The sequence below is a fragment of the Dryobates pubescens genome, chromosome Z (genome assembly GCF_014839835.1).
Source record: "Dryobates pubescens isolate bDryPub1 chromosome Z, bDryPub1.pri, whole genome shotgun sequence".
Classification (NCBI taxonomy): Eukaryota; Metazoa; Chordata; class Aves; order Piciformes; family Picidae; genus Dryobates; species Dryobates pubescens.
In genome coordinates, this window is record NC_071657.1 from 67,161,553 (window position 1) to 67,182,875 (window position 21,323).

The following is a 21,323-nucleotide window of genomic DNA, read 5'->3' on the forward strand; positions in this document are numbered from 1 at the left end:
AGTTTAGGCTCGAGTTGAGGAGAAAGTTCTTCACTGAGAGAGTTGTTAGTTGTTGGAATGTGCTGCCCAGAGAGGTGGTGGAGTCACCATCCCTGGAGGTGTTCAAGAGGGGACTGGATGTGGCACATGGTGCCACGGTTCAGTCATGAGGTCTGTGGTGACAGGTTGGACTTGATCATCTTTGAGGTCTCTTCCAACCTTGATGATTCTGTGAACCTGTGAATATTTCCTCCTCTCCCTCTCTTCCCCTTCCCTCTCCCTCTCCACCTCAGGCTGGGAGATACTAACTTTGTGCTTCTGATGGCTTTTGCTTGACCTTGGCTGCATTGTTTTTATTAAGTCTAAGGTCTCTCTGCTCCTCTCTCTCATCCCTTTTGTACAGGGGAGTAAGGGGGAGGCAGGGAGGCAGAAGCTAGTAGCTTCCCTTGGTCCTTGGCCAGGGGGGGTTCTTGTGCTGTTTAATAATTGCAAATACCTGTAAATATTGTGAATCCTCTATATTTTGTACACATTCATTGCATTTCATTGTAGACTATGGTTTTGCTTGTAAATACAGCATTCTTTTGATTCCAGCTGAGCTGGTCTGGCAAATTTAATGTTGTGGGGTGAAATTTCAACCCACCACACAAGGCAGGCCAAGATACAGCCCTGTGTGCTTTCTGTTAACATACACCACCACAGAAGCACTTTGGAAGAGCAGTCTTTGCACTAACTCAACCTGTGCTGCCCTAACTTGGTGTTCAGCAGGCTTGTCACAGCAAAGAGGATTCTCCCAAGACAGGAGAAGCTTCTGAAGGTAGTGTTATTTATTTGTGTCCTGAGTCCCATGCATTGCTTGCCATATACACCTCTCAATTTTCTCAGTGCCTATCAGACTTCAGTCACCATGGGACAGTTTTCCTTTCGTTCCCTTATGGCTTCCCAAGGTCATCATCGGTGACTTAATCTTTGCAGAGGCTACTGAAAACCACAGAGGTGTGAAAGAGACTTCATAGAGGGTAAAAATTGTGAGACAGAGATTAGTTTTCAATTACTGTTTTATTTCTGTGATTGAAGACACAGTCAGGTCTTGTAATTCAGTATTTTAGCTGCAAAATGAGGTTGTGGGCAAGGGTATGTATTTGAAGGGAACTACCTAATCTGTCTACTATCCAGGGGGCTAAATTTAAATCAGAGGGAGAGTGGGTTTGTGATTGGCAGCTCTAGTTTGTTGCATGGGAAGAATTCCTCTTTCTTGGAATGTGCAAATGAAACAAGAATATCCCCTTAGTAAATTGTGGAAGCGAAGGGTGGAGAGAGGAAGCTAATGCATTTTATCTCCATTTTGTTTGGGGTAAGGGAAATTAGATGCAGGTTTTCTCTCATTTTGGAACATCTTCCACCTTGTGAAGAGAGACAGGACAAAAGAAGGTTCCTGTGCTTTCAGTAGGTGTAGCTGGCAGTGAAAAGGGACTGTGTAGCAGCTGTGTCAGCCTTCCCAGTTGTGGCATACTGTCCTCTGCAAGCCAAACTGTTAATCTGAAAAAGAAACAGAAAGGAGTGAGAAAGACAGAAGTAGAAAGGCAGCGAGGGTGACCAAGCAAGGTGAAAGAAGAGAGTAACATCCCTGGTGAACATGAAGTGCCAGGAGTGGTGGGGACAAGAAAGGCCTGAAGGTGACAACATGTCTCCCTTCATGGTGAGGAGCTCCTCTGTGTGCTGAGGGGAAGCCTCATACCTGTGCCCGCTTGCGGAAGGCCTCCTGTGCAGCCTTCTTGTTCTCACTCTTGCCCACCCATGCTGCCAGGGCAGAGGCTTGCAGGGCTCTGCCATAGGAAAAGGTCAGTTTCCAAGGCTTAGGCAGAGGCAACTGATTCATGGCATTCAGGTTGACAGAAGCCTCCTCTTCACTCTGACCTCCAGACAGGAAGCAGATTCCTGCAAGAAAGAGGTTTCAAGGCTTAGAAACAGAGTGCTCTAGCCACCACAATCCCTGACCTTTACGTGCCAGAGGAGCCACAGTGTCACACGTAGCAGCCAGGCCAGCAGGAGTGGCAGTGTGAACAGATGTATGGGAATGAATCAGCAATCACCAGGAACAGCAGCAGGCACCGTGCGGAGAAGAGTAGTGACAGTTGCCACGGCTACATCCTGAGGGGTGTACTTCTTGGGGCAGGAGTGCCCAGCTGTCACCATGTTGGGTTTCAGCAGTGTCCCTTCCAGGTACACATGATGGTCATTCAAGGCCTTGTACACAGCAGCCAGAACCTGGGAAAAAACAGGATTGAATAGAGACCTCTGCTCAATCTTTACCTCAACCTGCTGCAGAAAGATGTCTTATTCCTTGGGACTGTGAGAAGATCAAATTGAGCTTTGCTTTCCCATGAAACTTATTGCAGAGTTTGCAGCCCTGGAGACAACACTGCTTTTGAGATGACCATGTCCTGAAGTGCCACGTGGGTCAGTTGCCCTTGGCTGAAGCCACCTCTGTCCATTTGTGCAGAGTCTCTCCCCAGCTCTACTGGAGCCACCTTCAAATATTGGAAAGCTGCTCTAGGGCATCCCTGGAGCCTTCTCTTCTCCAGGCTGAGCCCAGAACACCATGATTCTATTCTTCCTATTTACTGGATTTGTCCCTGCAAACAGATACCTAAAGAGAGGTAGTGTTTTTGCTACCAGTGTATGATCTGGGAGTTGGTCTCTTCTCCCAGGCAACCAGCACCAGAACAAGAGGACACAGTCTCAAGCTGTGCCAGGGGAGGTTTGGGCTGGATGTTAGTAGAATAGAATAGACTAGACTAGAGTAGACCAGGTTGGAAGAGATCTTCAAGATCATCGAGTCAAACCTATCATCCAACACCACCTAATCAACTAAACCATGCAACCAAGCATCCTATCAAGTCTCCTCCTAAACACCTCCAGTGATGGTGACTCCACCACCTCCTCAGGCAGCCCATTCCAATGGGCAATCACTCTGTCTGTGTAGAACTTCTTCCTAACCTCCAGCCTAAACCTCCCCTGGTGCAGCCTGAGACTGTGTCCCCTTGTTCTGGTACTGGCTGCCTGGGAGAAGAGACCAACATCTGCCTGTCTACAACCTCCCTTCAGGTAGTTGTAGAGAGCAAGAAGGTCTCCCCTGAGTCTCCTCTTCTCCAGGCTAAGCAACCCCAGCTCCCTCAGTCTGTCCTCATAGGGCTTGTGTTCCAAACCCCTCACCAACTTTGTTGCCTCTGGACTCGTTCCAGCAAGTCAACATCCTTCCTAAATTGAAGGGCCCAGAACTGGACACAGGACTCAAGGTGAAGTATTCAGGAAGAAGTTCTTCACAGAAAGAGTGCTTTGCCATTGGAATGTGCTGCCCAGGGAGGTGTTGGAGTCACCATCACTGGAGGTGTTTGGGAAAAGACTGGATGAGGCACTTGGTGCCATGGTTTAGTTGATTAGATGGTGTTGGGTGATAGGTTGGACTCAGTGATCTCAAAGGTTTGAGTGGAAACCCAAACACATGGTTTATACTCTTGCATTCTCTATTATCTCAGTGCTTGACTGTGCACAACTCATTATTGTGATGCTCTTAGGAAATACATTAAAAATAAAAAAAAGGTTCTTTGACATCTGTGAGCACAAACTGCATAAGGTGAGCTACTGCTTTGTGCAGGGGAGGAGAGGTGCAGAGATATTTTACCTTTTCAGTGACGTACTGACAGCGCTGAAGATCATGGTCTCCATCAGGCAAGATTTCTGGCTCCACAATGGGCACCAAGCCATGCTAAGAAAAAAAATCAGGTAATTATTTAGGGGTCTGTTTCTTGCTGGCTACCCTGACTTTGGTGGCATTCTTTTTTGCTGCCCTGCCCTTCTTCCTCATCTTTCCCAAAACCTTTGCAGAGGTCCGCCTCTCAGATCATCACAGAACAGTAAGAAGCAGCAACACCGTCTCAGGAAATGTTGCTGGAGGGTAGATACCTGCTGGCAGATGCTGGCATAGCGTGCCAAAGTGTTGGCATTCTCTTCAATGGCCAGTTGAGAGGGTGTTGTGCTGGTGATCTTCAGCACTGCTCGCCACTTGCCAAAGTCGACACCATCCTTCTTGTACTGGGCACAGCGCTCAGCCAGTCCATCCAGCCCTGCAGGTGAAAAAACAATTCCTCACTGAATGCAGCTCTTCAGGACACAGGTCTGGGAAGTGCCATGACACCAGCCAAGGCTGTGAGTCAGGTGAGTCACCCCCTGGCTTTTGCTGCACCAATTGTAGCTTAGGCTCCTTAGATCTCTTCTTACCTTGGATGGTGGTTTCTCCATTTGTTCCTGCTAGAGGTGCTGTGCCTTTATCCAGCTGTGGACATCAGGAGGAAAGAAAGGGTTACAGAGAGACTGAAATCTGTTTCATTCTTATTACCCATGGCTAGCCTGCCTTTGCAGACTAACTGAGTAAAGTCAGGGGCTGCAGAAGAGTGACTATTGGAGCAAAGGGAAAGAAAGAGAGTGAATTGGATATTTGGAAGGGACAATGTGTAGGTGTCTGCAGGGAATGGCTCAAGTTCTGTCTGTGGGAAGGACTGGATTTAGGTTACTGCATGGAGAGATGTAGTTGCAGTGAATGGTGAATAGATGGGAGTCAGTGTATGAGAAGTGCCTGCCTGAATGCAAATGTGCCCCTGGTTAGTTGTACAAAACCAACACAAAGAATGATGCAGCGATTCTGCAGTGATTTTTAAGGCCAAGCACAGAAAAAGGAGTGTTTGGCAAGAGAGAGTGCAGCCTCATATATGATTTTCACTGGAAAGGGGGATTGGATTATTTTGCCAGTCAGCAGCTTACAGAGCCTCACCTTTATCCCCACCACAATGCCTTTTTCTTTGATGAGAGTTGGAAATGGCTTTCCAGTGCTGTCTTTCTGATAGAGAGTCTCATGGAAGAGGATCACTCCCCCGATGCTCTGGTTGATGGATGCATCTGAAGTGAAGAGGATCTCCCGAAAAGCCCTTCGATTCTCCTCTGTGTTCTCCACATTGATCCTCTGCAGCCTGTTCCCCATGGTACCTAATGAGGTGGACAAAGGTCAGACAGAGAGGCAACAGGTTTGGCTAATCTGCTGGTCCCAGTGTATAGTAATGAAGTGGGGCTTCAGTTCAGAACTTTCCTTCTCAACCTTCTCAGGATCTCAGGTAGTGCTAGGACTAGGGGGAATGGAATGAAGCTGGAGGTGGGGAGATTCAGACTGGATGTGAGGAGGAAGTTCTTCCCCATGAGAGTGGTGAAGCCCTGGAATGGGTTGTCCAGGGAGGTGGTTGAGGCCCTGTCCCTGGAGGTGTTTAAGCCCAGGCTGGATGAGGCTCTGGCCAGCCTGATGTAGTGTGGGGTGTCCCTGCCCATGGCAGGGGGGTTGGAACTAGATGATCCTTGTGGTCCCTTCCAACCCTGACTGATACTATGATACTATGAACCTGAAATTTGTCAGCTTTTGTTGCTGTAGACACAGCACTGTCTGGAAGAGGTTTTCCTGCTCATTCAACAGTTTTAAAACCTTCTTAATTTATCCCACTGATTTCAAAGATGAAGCAAACCTAAAAGTCTTAGGTACTGCTAATTGATTCATATCCAGAACTCACCCACGGATTCATCTGCAGCTAGGATGCCCTTTCCTGAAGCCACAATCCTCTGGGCAATGTCTGAGAGAGCTTTCTTCTGCTCTGGAGTCAGCGCTGGGAATTGGTGGGTCATGTTGATTTACCTATGGAAGACAGTTACTGTTACAAGGTGGGGGAGACTGTATACACCAACTGCAACAGAGACACAACTTGGGTAGTTCTGTTGGAGGGGTCTTCTTGTTTGTCCATGTTATTATAGGCACATTCACAGAAATCCATTGGGGTTTTTCTTTTCTTGGTGTGTCTGGCAACAGCAGAAGAGAGAAATGCAAATGACACACCCTAACACATCCTTCCAGAACCAGAGTGGGAAAGACTCTGCATTTAATATGGATTTGCTCAGAGACTAGAGGAAGGTCAGTCTGCTATTAAAATGTGCACTAAACTAACAAGTGTGATACTTCCAGACTCTGCAAACTTCTTTGCTAAGAACTGAAGACATTTTTGGTCTCAGTGAAGAGAATCACTTACCTGTACACTTTTCCTAACAGTGCTCCTCTTCCACTCCCTGGTCTGTGTTGGCAGTATTTGCTGCTTTCTCTAGTTGACTTCCCATCCCCATCGTCCTGCCTCACTTTTAAATGAGCTCCTTTCCATGGCCACTCTCAAAGCTGCTTACTTTATATATATAAAAGACCTGGGGGTTTAGAAGGATCCACCACCTGTTACTGTCTTTCCAGCTGTGGCAGAAACTTAGCAGATGCAGATACATAGCACCTGAAATCCAAGTTCTGTCTTATATTACAAAGCGCTTGATCTTGATGATGTTTGGATTGTATGGCACTCAGTTACAGTTATTCAGATCACCTGAACAGTCCAGGTTACATCCCTGTGTGGCGTAAACCTGTGAGCCTGAACCATAAATCCTTTCTTCCCTCTGTTTATAATGTGCTGTAGCTAAAGCACCACCAAATGTTATTTCAGCTGGGTGGTGAATCTATCAAATGAATCATTTTAAAAAAAAAGAAAAAGGAGGAAAACAAGGGGGTTAGAGGGTGGGTGGGGGTGGAAATCCTTGTCTTACCCTTCCTGCTAAAGGTATGGAGAAAAGATCAGGGGTCTGGCTGCTACTCATGACAGGGTGAGTGCCAACATCAACAGAATTCTGTGCATCCTGCCCAATGGCGCCAAGTTTTCTGGCAACAATACTACCACAGTACCGTGATAGCTACAAATCTACATCTCTGATTTATAGTCAAAGGTCTTAGGTATTGGTAATGTTATTGTGCAAGATTCAAATGGGGGTGTCTACCAGTACAGACCAGTCCAATGTGGTGCCCAGATGTCTGCTTTTTTAGTTGTTTGTAAGTAGAATTCCCTCCTGTGCAACTGAACACTGGTGAGTCAGTCTAGGTTTAGAGGGAATTTGAAGGAGTGCATGATGAAGACTGTGTGAAAAGAGGGAGGGTTCCTTCCTTTGCCAAGTGCTGAAATGCTTTGCTGTGGTCCTGCAAAAGCAGACTCTGCCAAACTCCTCTCTGTGTATGCCAGGCTGTGCTCAAGATCCTTCTATTGTGATCATCACAGCTCCATCACTCCTGGCTTTACTTTAAGAGCTATGATCCACACTGCGTGGCTAATGAAGTTCTCCTGTAACCTTCACTATCCCTCACCTGCTTTCTGTGTCTGATAGGTCTCTTAGAAATAGGAAACTAGCTTGTTATTATGATTCTGGTAATAACAGTTTGTGTCAAAAGCACTTCAGCCAAAAAAACGTAGCACTGTTAAATAAATTGCTACACCACATCATGAGGAGACACTCCAGTAATCCACAGTCTCTGTGGAAAGGCTGGAAAACTCTGATCTGCTGAGAACATGGTCTTCTCCAAGGTCAAAGCTAATGAATTGCTGCCTCAGAAATGGGATTTCAGAGCTGCAGCTTGGGGGTTTGCTACAGCATGAGTAGGTGTGTCCAGGTAATCTTTAATCCAGGTAGCAGAGCTACATGACCATCAGTCACTCTAGTTATGTTCTCATGGGTATATTTTCTCTCCAGCAATGCAATATGCAGTGAGACTAATGTCTGTTGTATCTTACTTGTTTCCAGTGTTTGCCTAATGATAACAAAGAAACAGTTATCACTCAAAGCCAGCCTGCAAAGCAGTTCTCAGTGGATAATTCTGGTGGGTAATTCTGGTGTTAGTGAGTACTTTGAGAGACTGAAGCACTGCAGTGTAGTTCCACAACGATGAATTGGAAGACAGCAAATTACTTCCAGTTTATATGCAAGTATTTCATTGAATGTGGAGGTGCAGGGGGAGATTTGCCAGAGGCTCCCCAAAATGGTTTGTAAGACCTTGGTGAGTGGTTCCCAGCTACCCTGCTGAGCTACAAATAAAATGCACAGCTTTTCTAACTGAAATGGTGAGGAAAAGAGTGCAAAGGAGCAGCTGTAAAGCTAATGATAGCCCTAAGGTCCAGAATCTTTAAGTACCCTTGATTTAGGACTTTATTTTTCTCTGCTTCTTTCATGAGGAGCATAATCTCTGAGGATCTTCCCCACTGGATTCAGGAAGAGTGTCTCTGTTGTAAGGTACTGCTCTGAGCATCTGAAGAGGATAGAGAAGTCTTACACTCCAGTAACACTTCTTACAGCTGCCTGTAAAGAAGAATAAGCTCCCAGCACATTCACAGGCACATTCATGCCCTCCCTTAAAGAGCTGGATATGTCCCCTTACAGGTCCTGAGGAAAAATGGTTGTGCCCACATCACCAAAGCTAGGCAGCTCATTTCCTTCTTCCCCCAGCAAAGCCTATTTGCCTCATTGCTCTGCTTTGTTTAATATGACAGCTTTTCCAGGAGGGAAGAAGCTCAAAGGAACTGTGTTCTCAGTATCTAGGAGTTGTCCCACCACTAAATACTTTTTTTCAAGAAATTTTATTTCCTATTCTAGGGTGTGGACTATTGTCATAGTGTCACCTGCTCAAGTGGTACCACCTGGATTTGATGTTGTGTGGAGGCAGGGTATTCTCTTTGTGGTAACTGCTTACAAGGAATCTGTTAAAAGCAGAAGGAAAAGAAACCAAAAGACTGCACAAATCCCCCCCCCCCAGCTTTATGGCTACCTTGAGTGTTTGTCAGGTTTCAACAGCTCCTTAAGTAAACAAAGGTATTTTTCAGCCTCCAGCCTGTGACCAGCAGAAGGTGGGGGTGGAGAGAAAGGGGACAGCACAGTTGTGAAAGTAAATATTGCACTGCTGAATTTTTTATTTTTTTTTCAGCTACCATAATGGAAGACTGCAAGGGAAATATCTTCATGGATATCAGCACAAGCTCTGCACCCTGTTAATATTAATAGTGATAACCAAAGGGCAGAGGCAAGACAAACAGCAGAAGAAACAAATTGCTGCATTCCACTTCAGGTCATCCTAGAAACATTAATACTTCATTAATGTCTATTCTTTCCAATCACCTCCAGTGACTGGCATCTTCTAATCCTACAGAAAATCTCACCTGAGTCCTGGTTTGCAGATGGGAAAAGACTGGATTGGAAAAATTTTCCTCTTTGGTCTCCTCATTGCCTTGTGTTATGAAATGGCTTCCAAACCCATGCATGCAGCTTTTCCTGTTCACTCACTAGTAAACACTGCCCGTCAGCACCATCTGTGCCAGCTAGCAATACAAACCACATATGCCTGCCATTGCACTGTCCACACAAGAGATTCTGCTTCCAAAGAGTAAGGTTTGAGGAAGCAAAGCTTGCTTCTATAAATAGGTAAATGGGGAGAATTAAAAGTATTACAAGATTTAACCTATCACATGTAGGCAGAGTACTGACCTGACTGGATTTACTCCTCACTTAGGAGAGAATTACACATAGTGAGTCCTGCACCTTGTTTTCTTGTTACAGTGGATCAACCTACTTACTGGCCTCACTACTCTATGGACCTCCACTAAAAAAAAGTTATTTCTAAGTAAGTCTGGTTCCTTGGGCATTGGGCAAGTTAATAGGTATGAATGGCTGGGCAAGCCTGGCCACATCCTGCTGACAGAGCACATTCTTATCTAGCCTGCAGACTACCCCAAGCTGGCAGGACTAGTTGACATGCTTGATTGCTGGGCAGCCATCCAGAGGACCCTGGACAGGGAGCAGGAGCACCATGAAATTCAGCCAGGACAAATCCCAGCCACTGCTTGGGGGGCAGCACCCTGACAGTGATCTCACCAGGGCTAGTGGGACAGGGGAACAGCTCTTTGGAGAAGGCCCAGGACCCTGTCAGGCAGCAAGCTGAACAAGGGCTAGCAGCATCCTGTGTGAGCAGGGGTCCAGCCCAGAGAGCCAGGGAAGGACAGGAGTTGTCCTCCTCTGATCAGCACTCTTTAGATCACACCTGGGTACTGCATCCAGTGTTGGGCCCCTGCAGTACAGGAAAGACATTGACAAACGAGTGAGTTCAGCAGATGCCACCAAGTAGGTCAGGGACTGAGGCACTGTCTCTGAGAAGAGAAGGCTGCAGAGCTGGGTCTAGTTCAGCCTTGAGCAGAGATAGCTCCAGGGGCACTTCTTAGCCACCCCCAATACCTACAGAGGGATGATCAAAGAAGCAAAGACAGGCTCTTCACAGCAGCATGTGATGGGAGAGTGTGAGACAACAAGCATAAGCTGAGACAGAGATTTGGGCTGGATATGAAGAAGTTTTTTTGACCCTTGGGACAGCCAAGCAGTGGAGCAGGTTGACAGAGGCTGTGTTTTTTCCATCTGTCAAGAGCCTGTCAAGACCCACCTGAATAAAGCCATGAGCAGCCTAGGCTGACCTTGTGTCCCTGCTTTGAGCAGGGGATTGGACTAAAAACTTCCTCATGTCCCTTCCAGCCTGAATTACCCTGTGACTTTGCATGAGTACTTGCTTTAGGGAGTTGAGTCTGTATGAAGGAGCTCTGAGGGAAGCAGAGGATGTGTGTCCCTTCGTCTTTGCTGCGGGAGGGAAGGTTTGAAAAGGGGTGTTAAAAGGCATCATTTCTGGGTTTGAAAAAGAGACAGGGTGTGGGACAAAAGGAGATATTCACACCTCTGTCACCTAGAGAAAGCAGCAGATGTTTTTAATTGAAATTAACTTGCTTAGGTTCCTTGGGTAATATATGATAGTAAGTTGCCTGATTGTTTTTAGCTCTTTCTTGAGAGGGTGACAAGGTTTTATTCCATCTTCATACGGTATCTAGTGACCGGGCTGTCTCAAATGCATGGAAGTATGTGACACCTGCAATTTCTTGTCCCAGTTCACAGGTTAGCCTCAGAGCTATACTCACACCTTGAGCAAATATGCCTCCCATTTCATCTCTCTAACAAGTATGAAAGGAGATCATGTACTCAGGGGCCTGGCCTCTGCAGTCAGTGCAGAGCACTCGTGATATCTAGAGGTGGCTGAGGTGGAAGAAACGGGTTTGTTGGAAGTAAGTGTGGTCAATATAGTGAAGCTGCTTCCCTCTCAGAGCTGGGCTTTTCTCAGGGAAAGCAAAATAAGTGCTGCCAGACTTGCACAAGAATTCAAGTCTTGTAATGGCAGCATGGAAGGTGGAGGTTTCAGGCAGGCTAAATAGTGGCTGAGAAAGTGACGGAGCACCAGTGACTCAGTGAAGATTTGAATTTCACAGCAGTTTCCTGAAGCTGGCTATTCACAACTTGAAGGATTACAGCCTAATACAAGAGCAGTTGTTTTTTCTTCTGCTGCAGACTACCTTACATCCCCCTGCTGAGGAATCTTATCCATACTACTGCACTGATGCCTCAGAAAAAGCTGCACAACAAGCACATAATCATGCTTCTGTCAGTACTGATATCTGTCTCCGGTCTTTTTCTCTTCTTCTTGCAAAACATAAGTTTATGTACTCCACAAGCATAAAGAAACACAGGCAAAGCAGTAGAAAGCAATGCAGGTCTGCTATTGCTCTAGTCCACTTAAACTCCAGGAGCTGTGAGTGACTAAGCTAAGTTAGAAAACCCATGTTAGTAGCAAATGGCTCACACTGGAAGATCACTGCTGAGTGGCTGACTGCTTATTTCTTGTAAGCTGTTCCTGGAACAAAAGAGAAGGAGGGGAAAAAAAGAAACCAAACCAAAACAAAAACAACTCCCCAAGCCCACTTTGGATAAACATTGTGTCTCTGCTCTACAATTCAAAAATGAAATTACACTTACTTGTTTGCAGACAGTGCCTCTGCTGCTATAAGCTCCTGGCAAGGTGGCTGCAGGTGAAGAGACCAGGTCCTTCTGATCACTAACTTTTATACAATTCTTGACAGTTTAGTGGTGGGTCCTTTTGGGTTTTTTTTTCTTTCATACTCCCTCCTCCCCAGGCTGGTTGGGGAGATGTCATTGCTTGAGGTCAGCCATTGGCTGTCAGACCACAACCACACACGCCCAGTGGGGCTTGGTCTCATGTATGGTGTTCCTCCCCTTTCCCCTCCCCTGTGTATATAATGCAGGCTCACAGGCAGTGAAATTGAGACGTTTCCCAGTTCTTTGAAATTATTCCTCCTCTTTCTAAAGCAGGCTGAGAAGAGCTACAAGATGAACCATGCAAGTTGCTTACAGGAATCTTGGGCATAACTTTGCATTTAGGGTGAGATCTTCTGGAAGCTTATCTGTAGGAAACTACAGGGTGCAGGAAGGGAGGAAGAGTAGGAAGCAAAATGCATAAGAAATGCAACAGCTCCTTAGGTGACACGAGTTACTACCATTTCAGTGGCTTCCCAAGTGTTAACCACTGATTTCCCTCACTTAAAAATTTCTCATGGAAAGATTTTAATTTTCAAATGATTATAAGGAAAGGCAAAATGTGCTGCAGCAGTATCAGGGTTAGTGAAACAGCAAGTTCTGATTTCCCTTAATGCTGTGCATGTGTGATAACAGTGGTTATCAGGGGAAATAGGCCCACTCTGAGGTGCAGCAAGCTAAATTTTCCACCAAAATCCCAGTGAGACACCTACCCCTACTACAATGACATGAAAACTTCCCAGTTGCTTAGCAAAATTTTTCTGTGAGAAATGCCAATGCTTTATGAACTCTATGCCAGCATTCCAGCTTACTTCACCAAATCCAAGTAGATGGACTTGATTATTTTTTTCCTGCTTGTCTATTTTTTGCTTGTTTTTGCTTCCCCCCATACTGCAGATCAGTAGTCCTTGAGGGAAGTGCAGGGACTGTTGGGCAAACATACCCTCTGAAGCGACATGCTCTGTGACCTTGTACATTACCCTGTCTTTACCACAAAGACACAGTGTTTGCCTGAAGAGTGACGTGGTTTCTCCATGTGTTTGGCTTATGTAGTGACACCTTTAGCCTTTACACAGCCACAGTGAGACACAATTTCTCCTGCCACTGATCAATGCTTGTCTTCATTAGGGCACTTCCTCCTTGAGCCTGTCTTTCTGAGAGCTGCGTGCCAAAGTCAGTGCCTGTGAAGAAGTCTCAGCAGCTTACCATGCTGCCAGTGGCAGCACTCCATGACAGCAGAGAAATATCTGAAAGAGCTGAGGATACAATCCTGCTGTAGGCCTTCTGTTTGTGGTGTTTTGTTTTCTTTAACATCCTCCTTCCTGATCTGTACCTATTGCTGAAGAATGCTGTGGCACATAATATGTGCTTTACAGTGTCTGCTTAATACTCTCTTTCTCCCATCCTAGCAGAAAGATGAACCCATAGTGTATTGAAGTTTCTCCACCATGCACAGAGATATCTACTATGGATTAAATATATTTTAAATGAAATATGTTATCTATGACCTTCTTGATACCAGTGTCATAACAATGGTCTTCTTCAGGGCCATAGAGAAAATCAGAGTTTGAGTCCCATTATTCTTTGGATAGAAGCTGTCACAAGTAGGAAAGTACTTCTGGCTGTTTTCCATTGTCATTTTTGATATGGTGTGACAGGGTATTAGAGAAAAGGTGGAGGAAACCTTCTTGCAAGAATAGTGTCTGACATGTAGAAGCTTCAGATAGTCTCCTGCAGCCCACCTGGTGTTCTTCATTGTTCCTGAAGCATATTATATATACATATACACACACACACATATATATATGTATGTATGTATGTATGTATGCATTTCCAGGTGGTCAATAACTACAATGTGCCTTTCTAATATAGAATGGAATGGAATGGAATGGAATGGAATGGAATGGAATGGAATGGAATGGAATGGAATAGAAAATAGAATAGAATAGAATAGAATAGAATAGAATAGAATAGAATAGAATAGAATAGAATAGACCAAACCAACTTGGAAAAGACCTCAGAGATCGTCGAGTCCAACCTATCACCCAACACCATCTAATCAACTAAACCATGGCACCAAGTGCCCCATCCAGTGTCTTCCTAAACACCTCCAGGGATGGTGACTCCACCACCTCCCTGGGCAGCACATTCCAATGGCCAGTCTCTCTTTCTGGGAAGAACTTCTTCCCAACATCCAGCCTGAAGCAATATCCAGAACTTCAATTGCAATCACAGGTCCCAGCAGAGACTCAGAGGACTGAGAGAAAAAAGTGAATGGACATGACAATTCAATGTTTCATTTAATTTAGGAATGAGAGCCTTTTCAGGCAAGAATATGGAATGAGAAATCATGCTAGATAATGTCCCTGTAAAGTTCAGTACTATTAACATGCAGACTCATGACACTGAGCATGCTGTGAAGAGTTAGTAGTAGATTGATGTTAAAATGCACTGGAAAATAGTGTGTACTTTCATCTTCACAGCTAAGTAATCATAGTTTGGGGTTACTTGTACCTCTCTAAATTAGGTTATAGCGGTGTTACATAAGAGGAACAAGCTTGTGTTATGAGGAGAATGCAGTGCACATGCATTTGCCAAGCAGCTAACTTGCCCCAACAAAAACACCAAATAGTTGCCCTGACTAATTATTCTAGAGGAAAATTGGTTTAAACTTGTTGCAAACAGGTTACAGGTTGTAAACCTGTCTCACTGTGTTAGTGTTTGAACTCAAAAGTATTGCTGACTTGATCACCTTTCCAGTGGCCTATCTAATTTTGAAATTATTTCCTTTTTTAATTTACAGGGGTTTTTTTCAGAGTAATGTGAGGCAGCCCTATGCCTGCCCCTAGCAGGAGACTGTCTGCTGGTGTAAGCACCCTTGGCAGAGGTGGCTATGTCTAGACATTAACAGAGAATAGATTAGGATAGGATAGGATAGGATAGGATAGGATAGGATAGGATAGGATAGGATAGGATAGGATAGGATAGGATAGGATAGAATTAACCAGCTTGGAAAATACCTCAGAGATCATCAAATCCAACCTATCACCCAACACCATCCAATCAACTAAACCATGGCACCAAGTGCCCCATCCAGTGTCTTCCTAAACACCTCCAGTGATGGTGACTCCACCACCTCCCTGGGCAGCACATTCCAATGGCCAATCTCTCTCTCTGGGAAGAACTTCTTCCTAACATCTAGCCTAAGCCCTGGCACAGCTTGAGACTGTGTCCTCTTGTTCTGGTGCTGGTTGCCTGGCAGAAGAGACCAACCCCCACCTGGCTACAACCTCCCTTCAGGGAGTTGGAGAGAGCAAGAAGGTCTCCCCTGAGCCTCCTCTTCTCCAGGCTGAGCAACCCCAGCTCCCTCAGCCTCTCCTCACAGGGCTGTGCTCCAGACCCCTCCCCAGCTTTGTTGCCCTTCTCTGGACACCTTCCAGCAACTCAGTTCAGATATTGAATTTATGGCCAGGGAGGACATAACTTTGATACATGCTTTGCAATACAGGAAGACTGGGACATCTTTGGTGAACGTGCAGTGGGAAGTGCACCAAAGCTCTGGTGGAAGCTGTGTTCAGAGGCATAAGGAGGCAGATCAGGAGTCAGAGTCAGGGCATTCAGGAAAACAGGCAAAGAGAAGCAGAGATCATGCAGAAGAATGTTAAGGAGTACAGAAAACAAAATTTCATGACGAAGTGTCTCAGTAACCACATGGAGCTGATGCTCTTTTATAGTATGCACTGTTGTGTTGCCACACATCACAGCAGTGTGTGGGGTTTGTCTTCTGCAGTTTCAAGAGCTGGCCACGCAGGCAGGGTTTCCTGTGGGAGTTCAGTCCCTAAGAAAGCACCAGGTCTTCTCTCTGCCTCCTTAGGGCTCCCCCTGCACCCTTCTGCCTCTGGCACGGGAAGGGAGAATTACCGCGAAGATCTAAGGCTGAAGATGAGGGCAGGGAAATTGGAAGGTGGTACAGCTGCTCTTAGTTACTGGTATTCCCAGAAATAATTTCACAGCCTATTGCAATGATTGCTATCTGCTTTTCTAATGAAAACAAAAATCTTTCACAAGAGAAAGGATTACTAGTGTTTGACAGTTCTGGATGTGTGAGAAGTGATTACTGAAATACTCCTCTAAGTACATCTTAATTTTTCTTTCTTGAATTTGACAGTGCAAGTACTAGATTTGCACTTAATCACTGCCCTTGCTAAATACAACTTTGCTGTCAAAGGATCTGTCCATTCTGCACCCAAGTTTTCAGTGAGGGCTGTTGTTGGATGAAGTACATTACACACGTTAAAGTCAATGCAAAGCCTGGTTTACAGACAATGGGTAGAATCATAGAATCAGTCAGGGTGGAAGGCACACAAGGATCATCTAGTTCCAATCCCCCTGCCATGGGCAGGGACACCCCACACCACATTAGGCTGGACAGAGCCTCATCCAGCCTGCTCTTAAAAAACTCCAGGGATGGGGCATCAACCACCTCCCTGGACAACCCATTCCAGGGCTTCACCACTCTCATGGGGAAGAACTTCCTCCTCACCTCCAGCCTGAATCTCCCCACCTCCAGCTTCATTCCATTCCCCCTAGTCCTATCACTACCTGAGATCCTGACAAGTCCCTCCCCAGCCTTCTTGGAGGCCCCCTTCAGATACTGGAAGGCCACAATGAGGTCACCTTGGAGCCTTCTCTTCTCCAGACTGAACAGCCCCAACTCCTTCAGTCTGTCCTCACAGGAGAGGTGCTCCAGCCCTCTGCTCATCCTCGTGGCCCTTCTCTGGACACCTTCCAGCACCTCCAGATCCCTCTTGTAATAGGGGCTCCAGAACTGGAGGCAGTACTCCAGGTGGGGTCTCAGCAGAGCTGAGTAGAGAGGGAGAATCACCTCCCTTGACCTGCTGGCCACACTTCTCTTGCTGCAGCCCAGGATCTGATTGGCTTTCCGGGCTGCAAGTGCTCACTGCTGGCTCCTGTTGAGCTTCTCCTCCACCAGCACCCCCAAGTCTCTCTCCTCAGGGCTGCTTTCCAGCCAGTCCCTGCCCAGCCTGGATTTGTGCCTGGGATTGCCTCGACCCAGATGCAGGACCCTGCACTTGGTCTTGTTGAACCTCAATTTTAATTGAAAATTATAAGTAAATGTAAAGAGACAGACTGCAGTACGTCTGAGAAAGAAAGATTAAAAAGAAAGAAATGGATAAAGCAGAGATTACATGGCCACCAAGAGAAAAATTGAAAAGTTAGAGCTTCCCTCTGCACTCCAGTAAATGAAGTACTATTAATCTTATCAATATTTTTGTATGTGGACAGGTCTGTAAGAGGGTTTGAAATGGAATGGAAAAAACCCACTGTAAGCTGGAAGAATATGAGTAATGTGCATCCACATGAAAAACACCAGACCCAGCATGCCCCAACAGAGTGCTGCCTGCGTGATGGGGTTAAAGTCTAATCAGAGCAGACTTGAGCTCAGCCTGCCTCCTCCTCACCCCTCTGCACTGTGCTGGACGTTTCCTGTTTTTTGTACCCTGCAGTCTTGCTTAACTGTTTCAAAGTCCAGCTTTTTCATCCCTATCTAATCAGATGTATTATTTATGAAGTAGTTTGTTTTCCCCATGCACCTACAGCCCTCACCCCCAGTGAAGAGAGCCTGGCCTTTAACCCCAGTGAAGGAGATCACCTGTGTTTCTGGCACCACAGCAGCGTCTACAAACATGCACCAGGGAGGGTATGGAGGATGCTGGGCAGAACAATCAGGCCCACAAAGAGCACTGAGTTCACACAGAGTTTGCTCCCACTTTGTTCTTTTTGTCTTAAAGCTGGGCTGCCACAAACCCCATGACTTGGAGTGAAAACCTGGCAAGCACATGTTAGCATTACGCTTCTCCATTTGTCCCCATTTCACCAGTAAAGGTGGCAAAACAAAGGATACAACTTTAAAATCAGGTCCCTGCAAAATAACTGTAAGAGGCCATGAAGATCAGTGCAATAAGGACACTGATTTCTTTGCCTTTCTGTTGACTTATTGGTTTAAAAAAAGAACCAAAAGAAGTAGGCAGACAACTGCTATAATAGGAGACACCTGTTGATCTAAGAAGCATGTAGGCCTCCCTGGAAGCACACTTAAGGTGCTGCATATTAACACTGGCATACAATTTTCAAAACAAAAATGACAACAGATGTCTGGACTGGTTTGCTGGAAAGACCATGATTGATCATAGAATCATAGAATCAGTCAGGGTTGGAAGGGACCACAAGGATCATCTAGTTCCAACCCCCCTGCCATGGGCAGGGACACCCCACACTAGATCAGGCTGGACAGAGCCTCATCCAGCTTGGGCTTAAACACCTCCAGGGATGGGGCCCCAACCACCTCCCTGGACAACCCATTCCAGGGCTTCACCACTCTCATAGGGAAGAACTTCCTGCTCACCTCCAGCCTGAATCTCCCCACCTCCAGCTTCATTCCATTCCCCCTAGTCCTATCACTACCTGAGATCCTGAGCAGTCCCTCCCCAGCCTTCTTGTAGCCCCCTTCAGATCCTGGAAGGCCACAATGAGGTCACCTTGGAGCCTTCTCTTCTCCAGACTGAACAGCCCCAACTCCCTCAGTCTGTCCTCATAGGAGAGGTGCTCCAGCCCTCTGCTCATCCTCGTGGCCCTTCTCTGGACACCTTCCAGCACCTTGTAAGAGTCTAAACTCCTGGTGTGACTCAACAAAGATAAAATCACTTGCTGCTTGCCCAGACAGTACCAATCCTGGATGCAAATCACCTTGCGATTGCTTCGTGATAACACTGGACTGCAGCTGGCCTATAACAATGACCCAAGGACCCAGCCATCACGCCTTCAAGACAGCTATCAGATACCCCCAGGAAGGGAGGGTGATGAGTCAGTGGACTCTCCACCTGTCTCCTGATGTGTGATAAGTGGGTAGGCAGGGAGATGGAGAGGAAGGAGGCGGAGGCCCCCCCCCACTCCATCCAGACCACTGTCCAAACTCACATGAATACACAGAAAGACTTCCTGGGGAACGATGTCTGGATACTTATGATTTCCTGGCTCCTGAATTCCTGAGGGACAATGCTTGGACACATACCTAAGGACTAAAAACTGTATAAAAGACTTGACCACTACTGGCTCAGGGGGAAGAAAACCGCAGAGGAAGAAAACCGCAATGGAGGGAAGAAAAACGCAGAGAGAAAAACGCTGAAGGAGGACCATGCCACTGAGAAGGAAGGAAGCAGACTGAACCCTCTCTCCATGTCCTCTACTCATGGAGCTGACCCACGCTGCCCAGAGGGACCTCATCTGTTCTCCAGCCAAAGCCTCAGCACCCTTTCTCTACAGACCCAGGCTGCCCAGAGGGATCACATCGCATCTCCAGCCAAAGCCTCAGCACAAACCCAGCACCTCATGCAGCACCTTTCCTCCGCAGACTCAAACTGTCTTGGGGTGGGTGAGGGGTGTGGTAATATGATTCCTTTCCTCTTCTCTCTCTCTCTTCTCTCTCTCCCTCTCTATCTTCTCCCTCTCCCCTTCTTATTTCCATTTTCCATTTTATGTATGTAATAAATAGTCTAGCTGTTGATATTTTGGCCTCGTTTGTGCCGATTAATTTCACAGCACGGGAATATTCAAAAGAACTAGTCTCCTTCCCTCTCCGGACCGAGACACACCTCCAGATCCCTCTTGTAATAGGGGCTCCAGAACTGGAGGCAGTACTCCAGGTGGGGTCTCAGCAGAGCTGAGCAGAGGGGGAGAATCACCTCCCTTGCCCTGCTGGCCACACTTCTCTTGCTGCAGCCCAGGATCTGATTGGCTTTCCAGGCTGCAAGTGCTCACTGCTGGCTCCTGTTGAACCTGCCCTCCACCAGCACCCCCAAGTCTCTCTCCTCAGGGCAGATGATTGTACAGAACACCAGGCACCACGGCAGAAAGTAGGCACTGAAGATTACATAGCTGACCAGAGGTGCACTGAACAAGGCAAGAGAACAGAACACTGTTTTCTCTGGGTTGACACTTTTAAAATCACCAGTGGTTACAGGGGTGGGAATGCAGCATCCACAGCTTGCCATGCAGAACTAAGTCTTGGAAATGGACACTGATATTGCTGACTCTTAGCCCACAGGTGGTGCACAAATAAACTGGCTGATGGGGCAGATTTCTCACAGCATGAGTTGTCAAGACAGACTTTGTGGATATCAAGTTGCTTTAGCAAAAAGAGGCATATGCAGTGAAGAAACACAGGTATGGAGGACCTAATTCTATATGCATCTTTTGGCAGATGTATGTTTTACTTTGGATTATTCAGACCCATATGCTGAGCCCTACCATCTGCTGAATTTGGATACAACATCTAGAAAGCTGGTGTGGAAATACACAAACTCCTAACTTCAGCAGTGAAACTGCCAGTGCCTTTGTAACTACAGTTGTCTCCCACAGAAAATTACCCTTTCTGTTTTGTGAAATATGTAGTCTTCCTCTCCAAAAGTATACTAAATTCCAGCAGTTAGGGTTTCATTTTAGCTCAGATCCCTAATGCAATACCTCAATACTTGATTGGAGAAGGCCTTGATCAACCTAGTCTAGTAAGACATGCTTTGAGTGGGGAATTGGACCAGGGACTTTCAGAGGTCCATTTCAGCCTGAATTACTGTGGGATCCAAATTATTACAGATGCATGAGGATGAACGAGCGTAGAAGTACATTTATTAGTCAACTACAGGAAGGAAAGAGATGGATCTGCCTGTCAGGGAAAAGGACAGTGGCATACAGAGAGAAGAGACAGCAGAATTTTAATAGAAAGGCTGTTTATTTGGTAGAAAGTTTGCTTGTAAATGTCTTTGGAAAAGAAATAAATTCATCCTGCACCCAGACAAATTGCTGTTGAAATACTGAGTCTGGCGACTTACAGTTCCTCACAACTGACAGGAAGGCTTTTCCCTTCTCTTTTCAAATGCAGTACCATCTCATGAAGACACTGATACCAGCTGTAGTCAGAAAATCCTCTTGGGCTTCTAATCTGTTAACAGAGAGCGATCATTTTATGCTTTGTGTTCTGCTGGAGTAATGCTTTTGTTAGACAAGCCTTGGAAACATAGTTAAGTCTTTGTTTAATTGCATAATTTCCCTTGAGTTGTCTTGCACAATAATCACAGAATCACAGAATCACCAAGGTTGGAAGAGACCTCAAAGATCGAGTCCAACCTGTCACCACAGACCTCATGACTAAACCATGGCACCAAGTGCCACATCCAGTCCCCTCTTGAACACCTCCAGGGATGGTGACTCCACCACCTCCCTGGGCAGCACATTCCAATGGCGAACGACTCGCTCAGTGAAGAACTTTCTCCTCACCTCGAGCCTAAACTTCCCCTGGTGCAGCTTGAGACTGTGTCCTAATGCTTGAGTCCTGGTACTTGGCCCATCGAGAATGAATCATCTTACACAAGCAGTAGCTGCTGCACTTAAAAATGTTCTCT

The 21,323-nt window shown here is 46.2% G+C and overlaps 1 protein-coding gene across 1 annotated transcript; it reads right to left on the reverse strand.

Annotated features, from left to right (window-relative positions):
* Positions 1–1,025: 1,025 nt before the first annotated feature.
* ALDOB (aldolase, fructose-bisphosphate B) lies at positions 1,026–11,854 on the reverse strand. Its single transcript, XM_009905580.2, has 9 exons — positions 11,767–11,854; positions 5,592–5,713; positions 4,811–5,022; positions 4,261–4,315; positions 3,946–4,106; positions 3,665–3,748; positions 2,073–2,247; positions 1,718–1,917; positions 1,026–1,518 (listed from the first exon to the last, which is right to left on the reverse strand). The coding sequence occupies exons 2-9, from the start codon at positions 5,701–5,703 to the stop codon at positions 1,423–1,425; spliced, it is 1,095 nt and encodes a 364-aa protein (XP_009903882.1). The 5' UTR covers positions 5,704–5,713; positions 11,767–11,854; the 3' UTR covers positions 1,026–1,422.
* Between the last annotated feature and the right edge of the window lie 9,469 nt (positions 11,855–21,323).

What these genes read in the sequence shown, in the direction of transcription:
- ALDOB (XM_009905580.2), bottom strand. Translation starts at nt 5,703, where the DNA reads ATGACCCACCAATTCCCAGCGCTGACTCCAGAGCAGAAGAAAGCTCTC. An exon ending in GCATTGTGGTGGGGATAAAG is followed by an intron (nt 4,316 to 4,810) that starts GTGAGGCTCTGT and finishes TGATGTCCACAG; the next exon opens with CTGGATAAAGGCACAGCACC. An exon ending in TGGAGAAACCACCATCCAAG is followed by an intron (nt 4,107 to 4,260) that starts GTAAGAAGAGAT and finishes TTTCACCTGCAG; the next exon opens with GGCTGGATGGACTGGCTGAG.